The sequence below is a fragment of the Cebus imitator genome, unplaced genomic scaffold (genome assembly GCF_001604975.1).
Source record: "Cebus imitator isolate Cc_AM_T3 unplaced genomic scaffold, Cebus_imitator-1.0 Scaffold418, whole genome shotgun sequence".
Classification (NCBI taxonomy): Eukaryota; Metazoa; Chordata; class Mammalia; order Primates; family Cebidae; genus Cebus; species Cebus imitator.
This window is the reverse complement of record NW_016107733.1, coordinates 185,018-204,325: the sequence shown is the minus strand read 5'-3', so window position 1 is coordinate 204,325 and position 19,308 is coordinate 185,018. Positions and strand designations below refer to the sequence as shown.

Sequence of the window (19,308 nt, the reverse complement as noted above, 5' to 3'; positions counted from 1 at the left end):
GCACTGGCGACCGTGGAGCACCTCCACCTGGGAATTACCTAGTCTGTGGGCAATAACAACGCGGCGTCCACTCACCCTCTGCGCTTTCACTGGGAGCTGCAATCCTGAGCTGTTCCTAAACGGCCATCTTGGATCGTCCCCCCTCCCCAACATGCTTAAATATCAAGACTAAATTTCTCGCCTGGCATGTAAGTCCCGTAACTATTCTAATACTACTCTACTTACCTAATCTGTCACATTTTCTATGCCTTTTGCTCATTCTTGTTACAAGTCCTACTTTCATAAAACATCTCTTGTAACTTTCCAGGAAATTGCCTTCTCCTACCCCCAACTCCTACACAACTTGTTAATATGTACTAAGGAAGCATTAATCATACACAGCCTTGTAGTTCCCTGAGAACTGGTGTAAGATGGTGCTGCTTTTGCATCCTCACAGCAATCTGCTGTAGGAGCAGAATGAGCATGGGAAGCACCCAACAAATGCTTATTAACTGGCAGCCATGGCAGTGGTTGAGTCATGTTGTTACCATGTGGCAGTCATATTGCTACCAAATGGAAATCTTGTTTCTTCAGTCCTGAATATTATGATAGTAGCATGGAGCTATGTTTAAGAAGAATCATATTCTTTCCAGGAAATAATTTAAAATTCAGGTTTTCCAATAAAATTTCCTGTACATAATTTAAAATGTGTTAATATTGTCAATCTGTTTCTTAGATAAGCCTGGGCCTGAGAAGTAATAAACTTTTCTAGTCCCAGATTTAGACTTTTTACTATTATTCAGTTATATCATATGTGCTTTAATTTAGGTTTTTATGCTTTTCCTAGGATCCTATTCACACTGTTTCCATGGAGAAATATTCATATGGTGAAATAAGCAATGGATAAATTTGTCTATAGTTGGGAAGTACCATATTAAGATGTAGCAACAGCAGTTTAATAAAATACATGCTTTAAGTTAAATCCTATTATTTTCAGTCTTTCCAATAAGAAAGAAAATGTTTATCTGTAGGAAATCTATCTTTGTTTATAATTTTACCATTTACTGAACTGCCTCTGAATACATAAATTTTATCACAGAGACAAATGAATGGTCTGTCACACTTACAGTCTAATTAATTGCATATTACAAGCATAATATGTCCTGAGAATAAATGTAAAGATTGTCTCATTCTTACAACATGCAACTAGCCCTGGAGTCTCATGCATGGATCAAAAATTGGTTAATGCTGCTTAGACACAAGGCATTGCAGATTCTAAAGGGAACAGCTGTGATTTTCCAAAGACGCATCTGGGCAAGAAATTGATTTTATCTTCAAAGATCAAATGTCAAGTGCTTTGCTTTAAATTCAAACAGTTATTTTGGAACATTAGATTCCCTCAGAAAGTGTAGCCTCAGGCTGGGGATAAAGTAGAGATATGTCACTATTTCATCAAGTTTGCCCTTATGAAATTTAATAAATAATAATGAGCTCATGGACTGTTCACAAGAACTCTTAGACGATAATGTACAAAGCATCTATCATAATGCAGTTAATATTAGTGCCCTTTTTCCCTTTGCTTAATTTCCAGGTTTCTTACACTGTTTTTGTGCGAACTCTGAATTAGAGATTGAAGAGCTACTTTTATGTGTGGTTTTCTTTCATTTGCTCTGTAGGTTCAAGGAAGATAGTGCAGCACACATTGCATCCCTCAAAGCATCTCATCAGAGGGAAATAGAGAAACTTCTTTGCCAAAATGCAGTAGAGAATTCTTCTTCCAAAGTAGCCGAACTAAATCGTAAAATAGCAACTCAAGAGGTATGTGACAAATATGTTTTATCTTTTGACTTGAATAAACTTGTTTTGACTTTAATGAGATTAAAGGTAACACTGTTTAATTTAGAAATGTTAACTTTTTCAGCTTGGTGATAGAAATGGAAAACTATTATTGACTTGATTTTTTTTTAAAGAAGATAATACCATTACCATATATTTAATTTTTCTACTTTAAAACTATGCCATGTAAATACATGTTTTAACAGTTTTATCCCTACACTTCTCAAAAGTCTTTCTCTAAATACGTTGTCACAGGTTGTGAGGTATATGTCTAACATGATTGGGACCCTACTACTTGAACTTGGATGTTGAACCAAGTCCCCAAGTCCTAGCTGACAGTTATCCTAAGGCATTCTTCCTGCCCCATGATGTTTTATTTATTGAACAAATAATTATTCAGATCAAAGACCATCAGGAACTGGGATAAAATAATGAACAGAGAATATACAGCTTTTGCTTGCTCTGATTCAGCGTAGTCTTCTAAAAATTCATGTAAGGAGTACTACCAACTCATCAGCATTTCCTCAAATGTGTCTTCCTTTTTGAATGATAGCTATAGCTACTCAGAATATCTGTGAGAATGACCATGTGGCCTGTCTTCTGTACTGTTAATTGCTTGTAAAAATAGCATTAAAATAGGACTTTTATCTACAGTTTACTTTCAAATGGTGTATCCAAGAAAAAGGTGGCAAATCAGACACCTTTTTTTTTTAATCCATCAGCCACCTTTTGGTTTATCAAGTTGAAAAATACATGCATGTTTATTGTGTTCATCTTGTCTGTAGGCTTCAATTTTAAGAAAGAAGCTCAAGGAAACTTAAACATCAAGAATTCTCACCACATATAATTATTTAATACCATTTTAATTTAAAAAAATTCCAAAATTGGCCGGGCGCGGTGGCTCAAGCCTGTAATCCCAGCACTTTGGGAGGCCGAGGCGGGTGGATCACGAGGTCAAGAGATCGAGACCATTCTGGTCAACATGGTGAAACCCCGTCTCTACTAAAAATACAAAAACACTAGCTGGGCATGGTGGCGCGTGCCTGTAATCCCAGCTACTGAGGAGGTTGAGGCAGGAGAATTGCCTGAACCCAGGAGGCGGAGGTTGCGGNACCCAGGAGGCGGAGGTTGCGGTGAGCCGAGATCGCGCCATTGCACTCCAGCCTGGGTAACAAAAGTGAAACTCCGTCTCAAAAAAAAAAAAAAAAAAATTCCAAAATTGGGGAAGTTTGAATATGAACTGGCTATTAGATACTAAAAAATTATTATAAATTTTCTTAGGTGTAAAACGTTGTGGTTTTGTGAAAAATGCCCTTATTCTAAAGAGATGTATGTTGAAGCATTTGAAGGTTTTGTTTGTTTAAGACAGTCTCTCGCTCTGTCTCCCATCTCGGCTCACTGCAACCTCTGCCTCCCGAGTAGCTGGGATTACAGGTGTGCGCCACTCCACCCTGCTAATTTTTGTGTTTTTAGTACTAAGGGATGGGGTTTCACCATGTTAGACAGACTGGTCTTGAACTCGTGACTTCAAATGATCTGGCCACTTTGGCTTCTGAAAGGTGGCATTTGAAGTATTTAGGGGGAAATGTAATGAGCTCTGTAACTTAACTTCAGATCGCTGAGGAAAAGAGAACTGTTTGACTACTTTAACGAAAAATACTTAAAGTGCCTTTCAAAAGTAACAGTCCATACAGCCTTACAGAGAACTTCTCTGGCGTTATCTCCGATAGGAATACGGTGTCAGAGGGCAACTATAAGCATTCTATCAATGATTTTGTAGTAAGGAATAGTCTGGGAGAGGTGGGAAAGGTAGTATCATGATGCCATAGTGCCATTAATGTTATTTTCCCAGAGTTATAAATGTAATATTGTAAAATTGAGTTAAAGAGAAATCAGCATAGTCTGATGATGAAAAGTAGAGTTAGAGATAAGACATATACATTTTTCCTAATTTCTCCCAGTTTCTTGATGGAAGTATCTATTCATGTATTTCAGTTTACCTAAAAATAGGAGGTTGACATTTCACAGATACTGTGAGGCTTGTGTTATTTTAATCAGTAGTTCTTATATAAAAACTATCGTAGTTAACCATAGTATAAACATATTATTGTCTTTTTCCAAATGCATAGACTTTAGAGCTTTATTTTAAAAGGACTTTTTCTAGTCATGAAAAATGTTCATATTTGTTTCCCTCCCTTTTATTGATATGTAAAATGATTTAGAGATTGATTTAGATGTTTATGGGATACATGTGTTTGCTACATGCAAAGAATGTGTAATAAGTGAGGGTAATTGGGATTTCCATCACCTTGAGTATTCATGATTTTTATGTCTTGGTATCACTTTAAGCCCTGCCTTCTTTGTTACTTTGAAATACACATAATATTGTTGCTAAGTACAGTCACTCTGGTCTGTTATCAAACATTAGAACTTAATTCATCTATCTAACTGTGTGTGTCCCCATAACCAACCTCTTTTCATCCTTCGCAATCCCCTTCTCCCATCTCTGGTATCTATTGTTCTATTCTCTGTGTTCATGAAGTCAAGTTTGTAGTTCTCATATATAAGTGAGAACATGTAGTATTTTTCTGTGCCTAGCTTTCTTAACATAATGACCTTCAGTTCCATCCATTTTACTGCATATGACATTATTTCCTTCTTATTTAAGGGTGAATTGTATTCCACTGTGTCACATTTCTTTTCAACTGTTGATGGGAACTTAGGTTGATTCCATATCTTTGCTGTTGTGAATAGTGCTGCAGTAAGCATTCAAGTGCCAGGTATCCCTTTGATATACAGATTTCCTTAACTTTGGATAGATACCCAGTAGTGGGATTGCTGGATAATACGTAATTCTATTTTTAGTTTTTTGAGAAATCTCTCTAGTTTTTTCCATAGTGGTTATACTAACTTACATTCCCACCAACAGCATATGAGAGTTCCCTTTTATGAGTTTGCTTGCTTATATTTTTCAGATAGTCTTCAAGGAGGATCATTATTAACTCAGTACTTCTAACAATTTCCTAGGTACTTATAAAACATTTCCAAAGTCAAGTTAATGAGCTGCAGAGTAAACAAGAGTCTCTTGTAGTTTCTCAAGTTCGAGAAGAAATTCTACAGAAAGAGGTAAGACATAGCCAAATAGTTTGGCTAAAATAAGTTTTTCTTAGGCATTTCAATCATATTCATATTTATGTATAATTTTTTACCTAATGTACAAATAGACATAACCTGATAATATCTGTCACGTGTCAAGAAAATATTAATAGTGTGCTTATGTAAAATCTGTTTTACCCAGGTGATATTAAGTCATTAAGTTGTTTATCTTTTATTTCCTGTTGAGATTTTGTGGGTGGATGGGAGATGTTTGGGTTTTCTGTTTGTTTTCTTCAGGAGACAAAATTGAATAGTGATGGCCATTTCTGTGTTAAGTACTGTCAGAGAGGAAAAGTAATTTTTTTCTCAACCCTCATGGGTTTTTAGTTGAGACACACCCCGTAACAAAAGACACAGTAATAAGAGAAAAACAAGTTTAGTAATATGTGCAGCACACAATGTGGGAGAAACCGCAACACAAATGGTGGCTTAGAACTCTCCATGTTGGTAACTTTGAAGAAGATATTTTGATTAGAGAGAGATTGTGAGATAAGAGACTGGCAAAGGAAGAAAAAAACATAGATTGGAACAAGTACAAATGAGCACATTTAAGTACATTGCCCTGTATCAAATCATTAATGCTGAAAAAAGGTCAATTCAATTAAGCAGTTGTGTCTCATTTCAGGAGATATTGTAGGTGAGTTCTCATCAAAGTTCGGTCTCTAGTAATTAATAAGAGACATTTCTATGGAAACAAAAGAAAAACAAAAGTTAATAGTAGGAATAGTCTGTATACTAATTTCTGAATCCTAAGGGCTGCTAGTCAAGAGTTCTAGATGTTGGGCTCAAAGCATTTTTTGCAGTTTGAATGTCTGTAGTTATAAGTGTGTGGCCCACACAGCAATAGGCATGAAAACTGTCCATATGTGAGCTGTTGTGGTGACTCTCCGCCGTTTATATCAAGTTGTTCAGCTTCAGCTTATTAGGATTTCAGGAAAAGGGCAGTTAAATATTTTATGTTTTAGTGATTTCAAGCCAGGAGAAAAATTGGAAATACTAGTTTGGAGACTTACAGAAACTAGAAGAATACAGGATCTAGACCAGATTACAGGTAAATAACAAAACCTCAGAGATAAAGAACAAGGCTAGAATCTGCTATCTGCAGGGGTGCGTTACAATTTTATAATGAAGTACAGTGTGTTTCTCTCTGCAGTCACCCTGATTTCTATCAGAGATAATCACAGTGAGACCAATTTGTTCAAAAAGTCTAGTCTCATTAAACTTGGCTTGATTATTTGCATAAAAGTGTAGCAAGAAGAGTGATTAATCATATAAGCTCTTTTATAAGTCTGCTTTGCTGGAACTTTTAATAAGGATTCTAAGATTGGCCCTTTATTGGCCGCCCCAGATTAGGAATGCATGCCAAAGGCTTGCCATCAGATTTTGCCTGCAATACCTATAGAGTCAGGTAAATTCCTTTCTTTTCTAAAGATCCTCCAAATATTCTGACGCTCCTGGGCTTGTCAGGAGGTGACATTTCTTACTCATCTGCAAGGAAACAATGCATGTAAGATACCAAGCCAGTGTTTTCCAAGTATTGGCACGAAAAAGTCAATGTGTTTTTTAAAACTGATTATATCTGATTCTATGCACATTCTGAAATAAGACATTCCAGTCAAAGCCTTGATAATATAACTGATGTTTCCAGTTGTGTTACAAAGAGAACAGATTCTTACTGAACTTATGCAAATACTTATTATCACTATGAAAATCAGAATACTCACTAATGGTTTCTGGAGTGATCCAGGAAAAAAAGATAAATTATACTTTTGTAAACAGAATTGAAGCATTTACCAAATTGCTCTAAGCTATGGATAGCTTAAGAGAAAAACTTATCTTAAATATGAAAAACAGAATATTAAAGAATCAGCAGTGTTTTAAACAGAAAGGCCCTAAAAAGAATTCTTCATCAGTTATTTAGTCCCATGTAATTAATTCTTGTTCTGCTTGATGTTGAGTTAGCAATTCTATGAACCAATCAATCTTTTCATTAGAATTCTGAAATATTCTTACCCGGCCCAGTGGTATGATCTTGAAGTCATCAGAAACCTGTGTGTGTCAGAGTCCTTTCCATGAATCTTTTTGAAGATTAAAAAAAACTTCATATTTATAGTTGCTTACAAAAGCTCTTAGGAAAGAAAGTAACAGGGTAAAACAGTTAACTATCTGTGAATGATAAGACTTTAGCCATGGTTAAACATCTGATAAGAGTTCATTATAATGCACTTGATATGGAAATTTGGTTATTTCCATGACAATACAACATTTTAAGATACTAACTGTAATTATTACTGGTAACATCATACCAAGACATACCAGATTTTTAGGAATTATGTACAACTTTTAGAACATTTATAACTCAAAGAAGATTAAACATTGTCTTTATTTGACAATGACTCCTATGCAGTTTAACATGTCAAATAAGCCTAATTACTTTGACATCTCTGTTTTTAAAAGGAGAAAAAAACAGATTCTTTTGAGATTTTCTGTAGCCGTCTGGAACATCCCAAAGTTAGATAGGATCACAGGTTATTATGAAACAACACTTAGTAATTATTAAAAGATTCTAAAGGCAAATAAAGTCACATAGTGAGAAGACTCAGTTTTCTTAAGTAATCAAAGAACTGATAGAGACCATAGGAAACACAGGAAGTTATTTTACTAAAACACAAAATCTTTGCTTTCTATATAGATTAACTTAAAGAAAGTCTTCCATAATCTCTTACCAAGAGCAGACCAATGCTCAAGACAGCTTTGTTGTTTTCCAATTACTAGTTTTGTCCACTGTGCTTTTGATATCAAGGCTCATTTTTAAAACCCTTATAATAAATGTATTCTGTTTTAGACAGCTTGGACACACTATTCATGCATTCTCACTTTCTCCCTCTTCAAGCTTTCTATGTTCATTTTTTTGCCTTTCATTCTCCTTTTTCATTCTAAAACACTCTATCATTCTACTTTAGTACGGATTGAATTATTCTTTTTCCTCTAACAAAAACACAGCTTCATTCCTAACTTTGCTTACCAAAACTATATAATCTTATTTTCTTGTATATTTTGCATACAGAGTTGTTAACCTTATCATCTTTAGTACTTTTAAATGTATGTATATTAAAACTTTTAATCCATAGTAACCTTAATTTCTTATGAAAACCACAAAGTAAGCAATCATGACCTGTCATATACGAACATTTTGCAGATTAACATCATTTAATGATTTCTAGAAGCATATTTTAATGTGACAATAAGAACAGGTGATTAACAGACCCAAACATCGTTTGTTTCTCTGTAAAAATTAAAAAGCCAAGGTGAATAATCTTATGTTCAGCAACATGAGTCTATGAAACATAATGTTTCAGTATATTTGGAAATGATCTAGATATTCAATGAATATTTATTATTTAACTTAGCAAAACCCTAAGGATGTAAGTTATACAAAAGAGATGTGGGAAACTAATTTTTTTTTTTTTTTACAAACATAAAACATAATCATTATTGAAGAGTTTATAAATTTTATCCCACTAATATTTACTTAATATACTTGTTATTAACTATTATGCTTGGATTGCTCATGAAAATTCATGAGCCATTAAACAGCTAATCATTGTCTTATTTATTTTCCTGTTAACTATTTTTACAACACATGCATGTTAGGCAAGCAGCACAGAAACAAGAACTGTAAAGTTAAATACATATTTCCAAAAGTTAAATACATGTTTCCTTTTCCTGCTGTGCTTAATATACATGGAATAATGGATACTGTACTTGGACTTGCATGTTTGATTTGGGTCTGAACTCCTAAGTCTATAATTTTAAATATCTAGCAGAGATAAACTTATTTGAGTAGTAAACCCAGGTAGAATAAAGGTTGTATGTCTGCATTATACTTACTGTTGACAATTCTAAAGGCATGTCTATTTTTATTAAATCAATAATATTAAACTAATCATATACCAGATTTACCTGAAACACATGAACTTGAAAAGCATTTGGCTTAATTCAAGTCAATTAAATAGTGCTCTTTTATGAATTACTTTTGACAATACCATCCAAAGGTAGAAAAAATATCTATATATACACACACATGCTAGACGTACATAGACAGATGCAAACAGAGATTATATAGCTTTCATTTAAAAATTTTAGCCATGAAACAGGCACAGTAGTATAAAACTCACTAATTTATAAAAGAATAGTTGAATGTAAATTGTATTTTGGCAGATGCAATAAATTAAGGTTACCTGCTTAGATGGCCAAACTTTTTACCAGTATTTGTGAGGTAGACTTAAATTTTTTCATTTGCCCTTTGTAGGTAATGTTATGGAGGGAGGCGATGGACTAAATTCTGAGTAAAGGAGTTTTTATGGCAGTGTGTTTAAAAAACACAAAAAAACTATTCTACCCCTGCGCTGCCTTTTTTTCTTTAGTCTCAAATGTATCTGGGGGTTCTTTTAGGTAACTCCTTGAATGTTTCAATTTCAAAGACATGGTAAGATTTGCATCTCTTGAGGGACTGTAAGTTTCCTCCAAGAAGGAGTTTTAGGGCATATTCGCCTATTATAAAAGATGCAGTGTTTTTTTTTTTTTTTTTTAAGTTTTTCTTTTCCTGGAGTACAAAGAAATATTTTTGTAATAGGGGTCCAAAATATGAGAAGGCCTGGAGCTGATGGAGTTGATTTATAGAGCCCTGGAAAGTTGGAGGAGTTTTAGGATTAAAGGAATTTGTTCAGAGGATAAGACTGGATTTTGAGGAAGGGGTTTTAAGTCAGGGACCCAGAGATCAGAAGATCTTCTGTTAGATCAAAGTCAGGCAGCTAGGAGTAAAGGAGATTATAGGTAGGTGAGGAGGAGTTTATAGCAGGTGTGGATTTTAGGTTTGGTCTTAAGTCTAGTCTGACTTTTATTTTTTTTCTTTTTAAGACTAGACTTACTCTTTTATGTCCTCTTTTAAATTTTATGTTACTATAAGTACCAGTAAGACGTTTGTTTAGAATGAATGCTCCCTTTAAAATTCAAAAAAAAAATTATTTTTTGATATAAAAGCTCAAATATTTAAAGGTATACCCATTGTAATGTGACTCTAGAGCAGAGATCCCAACCCCTGGGCCACAAACTAGTACCAGTCCCTGGCCTTTTAGGAACTGGACCACTCAGCAGGAGATGAGCAGTGGGTCAAGTGAGCATTACTGCATGAGCTCTGCCTCCTGTCACATCAGCATTAGATTCCCATAGGAGCATGAACCGTATTGTGAACTGCATGCACAAGAAATCTAGGTTGTGGGCTTATGAGAATCTAATGATAAATGTAATGCACCTGAATCATCCCAAAACCAACCTCCATCCTTCCATGGAAGAATTGTCTTCCACAAAACCAGTCCCTGGTACCAAAAAGGCTGGGAACTGCTGCTCTAGACCACTAAGCTTTTTTTTATGGCTTAAAACAGGTAAGGCAAGATGATTCACGCCTATAAATCCCAGGATTTTGGGAGAGCAAGGTGAGAGGATTGCTCAAGGCCAGGAGTTTGAGACCAGCCTGGGCAATATGGTGAGACATCATCTGTACCAAAAAGAAAAAAAAAAAAAAAAAAAACTTGGGTGTTAACATGCATCTGTAGTCCCAGCTACTCGAGAGGTTGAGGTGGGGAGACTGCTTAAGCCAGGAGTTGAAGGCTTCAGTGAGCTGATTGTGCCACTGAGTAATACAGCAAGACCCTGTGTCTACAAAAAACGAACAACCAAGAAGCCTTTTGTGGCTTACCAAAAGATCAAATCTCCCTCAAGATCCAAAGTTTCTCCCAAAGATAGCCTAAGAAAACAAAGACCTTTATTGCTATGCTGACAGTAAGAATAGTTTTGTCAGAATGATGTTTCAAGCCTCCCATAGAATGTGGGACCCCTCCAGTCACAGACCTGCTAATCCGTGGCAACAGACCAGCACTACTGAGATACTCCCAGTATAAACCAAGCAACAAAGTTTGAAATGCCAAAGGCACCTTATGGACTGGCATCCCTTAAGACAAACTCCCCTCAGCTGGAACCATCAGACAAAGAGAATGCCACTTGTCACTTGTGTCTTGGGTTCTCACCCTATTCAGCTGGCTGCCTCATACTAGCCAACACTTGTGCCCCCACCTGGCAGAGACCAGAGAGAGTGGTCTTAGCAGTCATAAAAGCCAAGCTCTCAGGACGTAAATCAAGACAAAAGGTAAACCTCATCCTTTTCTTATTGGGAACCTACAGCAAGGTTTGTCTAAACAGACACCAGTCTAGTAAGAACTGTGAACTCACCCTCCTGAGAGGGTGCTCGGAACAACAGGCTTGTATGACCTATGTCTGTATTCTACCCTGTGATTCTCCTCCTTATGACAAATGATGCAAAAGACAATGGAAAATAATGACCTTTTCAAGGAGGCTAAAGATGATAACCAATAGGTAGCCAAAACCAAACCCGCAAGAGTCACAAATTCAAATAGTTTTACAATTTTTTTTCTCCTATCAATCTAAATATGGAAAGGAAGGACCAGGAAAAATTTCACCTTCATCTCTTGACTGGCTACTACAGGCAAATATCTGGGAAAGCTGAGGTTAGTAAGAATTCTTATCTTTTACCAGCTTCTGCCAGTTTTGCTAGGATTTCATCTGTAGGTTCCAGAGTGAATGAGTATCCCAGAAAGTCCCATCTGCATTGCCAAAAACTGTCAGGAAGGAAAAAAAAATTTTTGTCAATCCACGAGTTCTTGTTGGGACAGGCCACTGTAGCAAGAGAGATTAACAAGAGAAAAACAAGTTTATTAATGTGTGCAGCACATATCACAGAAGAGATGTCAATGAAAAGTAACTCAAAACAGTGGCTTAGAACTCTGGCTTACAAACCATCTTCAACAAAGAACAATCAATTTGTAGTTAAAGACAGGACCTAGGAAAGCAGTTTTAGGCTACAAAGATGGGAAACTGTGGGAATGTTGTAAATATATATATATGGCAGGAAACTCATGGAGTACTGCAGATTCCTCTGGGGCCATCTCTGGGCTGATAAGAATCTAGAGTCCTCTTCACTAAAGGAAAATTTATATCCTACTTTTAAGCAGAAGAGAAGGATAGAGAGCTTTTCTTCCATTTGCTGCTGCTTATTGGCTTTAGCTCAAAAATAATTTTTATGTCAAAAAGACATATTTTCAGGTAACATATTCTGGTTTCCTTCAGTACTACTGCTGTTTAATTTGATTAATAAGGTAAAACCACCATGATAGAGTCATGCTGGATCACCAATAACAATGTCATTACAAAAATAAATCTTTCTGGAAACCTACCATTTTTATTAGTCTGAGATCTATTTGATTTAAAAAGTATGAAAAGCCAGGAAAGCTGTATATCCTATTCTTTGATGCATATATACCATTTATTGTTATTCAAGGATTTAAGTCCCACAAGCAAAACATAGAGCCAATTATATTATGCAAAGATCAATGTAAAAACATTCTACAATTATGCAAGTGTCAGTTTTTAAAATCTTGTTCTAGTAGTTGAAAGGCTAGTTCAACATTGTACATTCTTTTCAATGTTTAAGATGTACACAAAACTTTTTTAACATAAGCACTAAATTTAGAGAACCTCAGAACCGAAGTAAAGTTTTTAGGAAAAGACATAAAGCATATGTACATGTTTGCAAGATAAAGAATGAAGTCAGTTTTAGTTAACGTGATTGTTAATTTAGCAATACAATAAGACAGTTCTTAGAGAATAGCTAAAATATTTGAAAATAGAAAAGCCACAGCACATGATTTTTAAGCCTAATTACTAGAAAGCTAAGTAAAGCACTCAGTGTCCTGAGTAAAGGTAATGACACCCTGCCTTTTAATTTATAATGGCTGTATCCTGTATAATATTCTATATTATAAGCAAATGCCCTCTATTATCATTGGAGATGATTCTTACTGAGTATATTAATTACAAAAATATGAAAAAATTTTTCTAAACTCTTCATTATGTTTCATGCCTTTGTTACCTAAAATATTTTCAAGCACATCTTTTAAAATTATATCTGCTTCAGTGGGGTGAAAATCTTATTCAGCATTTAGCACCTCTTCAGTTGATGCTAACTCAGGAATGTATTTTTCAAATCTTTGGTCTTTTTAAGACTCTAAAGTTAATCTTTTGTGTTTTAATGTTCATCATAGATTTTTCAATGTATTATTCCACTTCTAATTGACTACAAAAATCATTTATTTATTCGTACCCTGCAGTCGTAGACAAGGGACATGAATCTTTACTCATGGTCCCTACAGACAACTAAGAGGACTGTTGCTATTATTGCTTATTTTCATATTTTTCCTATTAGAATATGTATTTTACTGATCATAGATTCTTTTTCATTCGTGGGATTTTATTTTTTTAATCTACATAAATATTTTATAAAAGATTTAGAAAATACTTAAGACTTAACCTCTCATAAGAGCCCAGGGACTATCATGGCTCACTCATAAGAATTGTCAAAATTCTTACTGTAATTTGTCTCAAATATGCTATAGCTAGCTGTTGTTCTAGGAACAGACAGTGGAATCATCATAGGGTTTATGATAAGATCTGGGTTTATAGTCTTGACCCGCCATTGTAAGGCTCAGTAGCTTGTTCAGGTAAACATTTAGAGTCACACAACAACCATAAGGCCGCACTTGGCATGCTGGATATAGGCCAGGAAACAACAGCAGGCTGGCAAGGCAGCATGAGGCATTTCTCTTCAGTGCAAGTCATTCTCACAGCAGTTCATATAGTTGTCCAGGAGCTGTCCGAGTTACAACACAGGTGCAAAGGAATAAGACTCATACCACCTGCCAAGTGTGAGTCTTACTCCCTTGCTAGCTTAAATGCCCCATGCTTCATAAGAACCAGTATCTCTTATAGTAATCCTTGCACAGTGGCTCCCACAGGCACATGCTTAGTTACAAGACTCAGCATGCTCAGGACAGCCCAAAACTGTCTTTCTATGAAGTATTTCAGTTCATACAGAGTCCCCCAAGCCTAGGTACCTGGTGTGCAGCCAATGTCCATTCTTTATCAAGGGTAGAACAGAGACAGAAAAGTAACTGAACTCAAGGTTAGTTTCTCATGCTGAAGAAAAAAGCGATCTTTACTTTTTTCTAGCCATTTCTAGTTTCTTTAAACTCTCATAGCCTCAGTTTGTATAGCTATCAAGTTAGATAAGACCTTCATGGCATTTTTTATTCATTTATTTAATAAATATTTAGTGAGCAGGTATCAGTCCCTAGTATATGCTTCTCGGGATACGGTAATGAAACATCTGAAGTCATTGTCCTCAAGGAACATTCTAACCAATGGGAGAGAAAAACAATCAGATACGTATAGTCTGTAATGTCTCCAGCTAACTACCTTTGCTTCAGAACTGTGTCACATGCTGCTGTGATTTAAATGTCCCTACCAAAACTTACATTTAAAGTCAGTTGCCATTGTAATATTAAGAGGTGGGCCCATTAAAATATAAGTCATGATGGCTCTGATCTCATGGATGAAGTCATGATGTTAGAGTAGGAATGGGTTAGTTATCACAGGAGTGGGCTCATGATAAAAGAGCATTTTCAGCAGTTCTCATTCCCTCTCTGTCTCATGCAGTCTCCTGTCCTTCCATCATGGGTTAAAGCAGCAGAAGGCCCTTGCCAGATCCCAGTGCCATGCAGTTAGATTGTCCAGATGCCAGAACTGTGAGCCAAATAAACGTCTGTGGTATTTGGTTATAGCAGCAGAAAACAAAGACATGTGCCCACCTCTAAACCAATCACTGCCAAGAAAAACTGGACAGCTATAACTGATCAGTTGTTTTTATCCAGTAAACTGACAGTAAAACTAATCAGAATTTACCCCAACATCACATGAACACCTGAACAATATCAAGGCCTTCTCAGCAAAGAAGGCAGGAATGGCTGCTTAAGACAGAATGCCCAGTATCTCCTTCAGTGCTAGCCTAATTCGAATCTAAACCCTCTGGATTAAGTAAGTACTCTAAATTCCTTTAGCAAAGTGGCTAGGAAATCTTATGCCAATAATTACAAAACATGAAGGCACATGACGTGATTGAGAAGTACATAGACACAGTGTGAGACAGAGTCTTACTCTGTCGCCCAGGCTGGAGTGCACTGGCACAATCGCGACTGACTGCAACCTCTTCCTCCTGAGTTCAAGCAATTCTTATGTCTTAGCCTCTGAGTAGCTGGGATTACAAGGGTGTGCCACCACATCCAGCTAATTTTCATATTTTTAGTAGAGACCGGGTTTCACCATGTTGGCCAGGCTGGTCTAGAACTCCTGACATCAAGTGACCCATCCACCTCAGCCTCCCAAAGTGCTGGGATTACAGGTGTGAGCCACCACACGGGCCCAGACTCATTTAAAGTAATAAACAGAGCAATAATTTTGTGGTTCCGCTTAAATTGAAATATGTAGCCTATAAGATTAGCTACTCACCAGCAAGTAAGAGAACAAAGACAAATTGAGAAGCAGGCTCTGGGCTATGCACAGATTGAACTCTAGCACGTGAGCCACCTTCTGCCAGCACTCAGCGATATCTGTCCTCTCCAGTAGAAAAACAGGTTTACTCACCTTTAAGTGGCATCACCTGAGTGAAGCACTCCTTTTACTTTAGTAAATAAACTATTAATAAGATAACAGTTTTATTCATTAAAGAACATATGCTTTTACGAGAGCACCTCAGGGAAGGGGGCGGCTGTGGACACAGCTTCAGCAGACTTAAATGTTCCTGCCTGCCGGCTCTGAAGAGAGCAGCAATTCTCCCAGCACAATGTTTGAGTTCTGCTAAGGGACAGACTGCCTCCTCAAATGGGTCCCTGAACCCTGTGCCTCCTGGTGGGGAGACACCTCCCTGCAGGGGTCAACAGACACCTCATACAGGGGAGCTCTGGCTGGCATCTCACAGGTGCCCCTCTGGGATGAAGCTTTTAGAGGAAAGAATATGCAGCAATCTTTGCTGTTCTACAGCCTTTACTGGTGATACCCAGGCAAACAGGGCCTGGAGTTGACATACAGCAACCTCCAACAGACCTGCAGAAAAGGAGCCTGTTCGAAGGAAAAATAACAAACAGGAAGAGCATCTGCATCAACTAATGGGCAAAACAGCCAGCTAGCATCAAAATGGCAGTATCAAATTCACACATAACAATATTAACCCTAAATGTAAATGGACTAAATGGCCCAATCAAAAGACACAGACTGGCAAATTGGATAAAAAGCCAAAAACCCATCAGTGTGCTGTATCCAGGAAACCCATCTCACATGCAAGGATACACAAAGGCTCAAAATAAAGGGATGGAGGAAGATTTACCAAGCAAATGGAGAGCTAAAAAAAGCAGAAGCTGCAATTCTCATTTCTGATAAAATAGACTTTAAAGCAACAAAGATCAAAAGAGACAAAGAGGGACATTACATAATGGTAAAAGGATCAATGCAACAAGAAGAGCTAACGATCCTAAATATATATGCACCCAGTACAAGAGCACTCACATACATAAGGCAAGTTCTTAATGACTTACAAAGAGACTTAGACTCCCACACAATAATAGTGGGAGACTTTAACACCCCATAGTCAATATTAGACAGATCAACCAGACAGAAAATTAACAAGGATATCCAGGACTTGAACTCAGACCTGGACCAAGCAAACCTAATAGACATTTACAGAACTCTCCACCCCAAATCCACAGAATATACATTCTTCTCAGCACCACATCACACCTACTCTAAAATTGACCACATAATCGTAAGTAAATCACTCCTCAGCAAATGCAAAAGAACAGAAATCGTAACAGTCTCTCAGACCACAGGGCAATCGAGTTAGAACTCAGAATACAGAAATTAACTCAAAACCGCACAGCTTCATGGAAACTGAACAACTGGCTCTTGAATGTTGACTGGTTAAACAGTGAAATGAAGGCAGAAATAAAGATGTTCTTCGAAACCAACGAGAAAAAAGACACAACATACCAGAATCTCTGGGACACATTTAAAGCAGTCTCTAGAGGAAAATATATAGCAAGAAGTGCCCACATGAGAAGCAAGGAGAGATCTAAAATTGACACCCTAGCTTCAAAATTGAAAAAGCTAGAGGAGCAAGATCAAAAAAACTCAAAACCTAGCAGAAGACAAGAAATAACTAAGATCAGAGCAGAACTGAAGGAGATAGAGACACAAAAAAACCCTTCAAAAAATCAATAAATCCAGGAGCTGGTTTTTTGAAAAGATCAACAAAATAGACCATTAGCCAGATTAATAAAAAAGAAAAGAGAGAATAACCAAATTGATGCAATAAAAAACGATAAAGGGGGTATCACCACAGATTCCACAGAAATACAAACCATCATCAGAGATTATTAAAAACAACTCTACGCACATAAACTACTAAACCTGGAAGTAATGAATAAATTCCTGGACATTTGCCTCCTCCCAAGCCGAAACCAGGAAGAATTTGAAACCCTGAATCGACCCATAACAAGGTCAGAAGTTGAGGCAGCAGTTAAGAGCCTACCACCCAAAAAAAGCCCAGGTCCAGATGGGTTCACAGCTGAATTCTACCAGACATACAAAGAGGAGCTGGTACCATTCCTACTGAAACTATTCCAAATAATTCAAAAAGAGGGAATCCTTCCACAATCATTTTATGAGACAATCATCATCCTGATACCAAAACCCGGCAGAGACTCAACAAGAAAAGAAAACTTCAGGCCGATATCCATGATGAACATAGACGCAGAAATCTTCAATAAAATACTGGCAAGCCAATTGCAACAGCACATCAAAAAGCTTATCCACCATAATCAAGTAGGCTTCATCCCAGGGATGCAAGGCTGGTTCAACATACGCAAGTCTATAAACGTAATTCACCACATAAACAGAACCAAAGACAAAAATGACATGATTATCTCAATTAATACAGTGAAGGCCTTTGACAAAATTCAACAGCCCTTTATGCTAAAAACCCTCAATAAACTAGGTATTGACGGAACGTATCTCAAAATAATAAAAGCTATTTATGACAAACCAACAGCCAATATTATACTGAATGAGCAAAAACTGGAAGCATTCCCTTAGAAATCTGGCACTAGACAAGGATGCCCTGTCTCACCACTCCTATTCAATATAGTATTAGAAGTTCTAGCTAGAGCAATCAGGCAAGAAAAAGAAATAAAGGGTATTCAAATAGGAAAGGAGGAAGTCAAATTGTTTCTCTTCGCAGACGTCATGGTTGTATATATCGAAGACCCCATCATCTCAGCCAATAATCTCCTGAAACTGATAAGCAATTTCAGCAAAGTCTCAGGATACAAAATCAATGTGCAAAAATCACAGGCATTCCTATACACCAATAACAGACTTAAAGAGAGCCAAATGAAGAACGAACTGCCATTCACAATTGCTACACAGAGAATAAAAAACCTAGGAATACAACTAACAAGGAACGTAAAGGACCTCTTCAAGGAGAACTACAAGCCACTGCTTAACGAAATAAGAGAGGACACAAACAGATGGAGAAACATTCCATGTTCCTGGTTAGGAAAAATCAATATCATGAAAATGGCCATACTGCTCAAAGTAATTTACATATTCAACACTATCCCCATCAAGCTACCAATGACCTTCTTCACAGAACTGGAAAAAACACCTTCAACTTCATATGGAACCAAAAGAGAGCCCGCATAGCCAAGTCAATTCTAAGCAAAAAGAACAAAGTGGGAGGTATCACACTACTGGACTTTAAACTATAGTACAAGGCTACAGTAATCAAAACAGCATGGTACTGGCACCAAAACAGAGATATAGACCAATGGAACAGAACAGAGGCCTCAGAGGCAACACAACATATCTACAACCAGCCGAAATTAGACAAACCTGACAAAAACAAGCAATGGGGAAAGGATCCCTGTTTAATAAATGGTGTTGGGAAAGCTGGCTAGCCACGTGCAGAAAGCAGAATCTGGACCCCTTCCTGACACCTTACACTAAAATTAACTCCAGATGGATTAAAGACTTAAACATAAGACCTAACGCCATAAAAACCCTAGAAGAAAATCTAGGCAAAACCATTCAGGACATAGGTGTAGGCAAGGACTTCATGACCAAAACACCAAAAGCATTGGCAACAAAAACCAAAATAGACAAATGGGAGCTAATCAAACTCCACAACCTCTGCACAGCAAAACAAACAGTCATCAGAGTGAATCGGCAACCAACAGAATGGGAAAAAAATTTTGCAGTCTACCCATCTGACAAAGGGCTGATATCCAGAATTTACAAAGAACTAAAACAGATTTACAA

The 19,308-nt window shown here is 36.8% G+C and overlaps 1 protein-coding gene and 1 long non-coding RNA gene across 8 annotated transcripts in view; one reads left to right on the top strand and one right to left on the bottom strand.

The window, feature by feature from the left end:
* The window catches only part of CEP162 (centrosomal protein 162), a 109,375-nt gene that overhangs the window by 82,599 nt on the left and 7,468 nt on the right, over positions 1-19,308 (top strand). For all 7 annotated transcript variants that reach the window (XM_037731765.1, XM_017509664.2, XM_017509665.2 and 4 more), the window contains 2 exons: positions 1,656-1,797; positions 4,843-4,941. In XM_037731765.1, the coding sequence (XP_037587693.1) occupies positions 1,656-1,797; positions 4,843-4,941 (241 nt within the window). The remainder of the gene's footprint in view (positions 1-1,655; positions 1,798-4,842; positions 4,942-19,308) is intronic.
* LOC108289995 lies at positions 5,332-7,097 on the bottom strand. Its single transcript, XR_001819383.2, has 2 exons — positions 6,985-7,097; positions 5,332-5,656 (listed from the first exon to the last, which is right to left on the bottom strand). It is a non-coding gene; the product is annotated as an uncharacterized LOC108289995 (long non-coding RNA).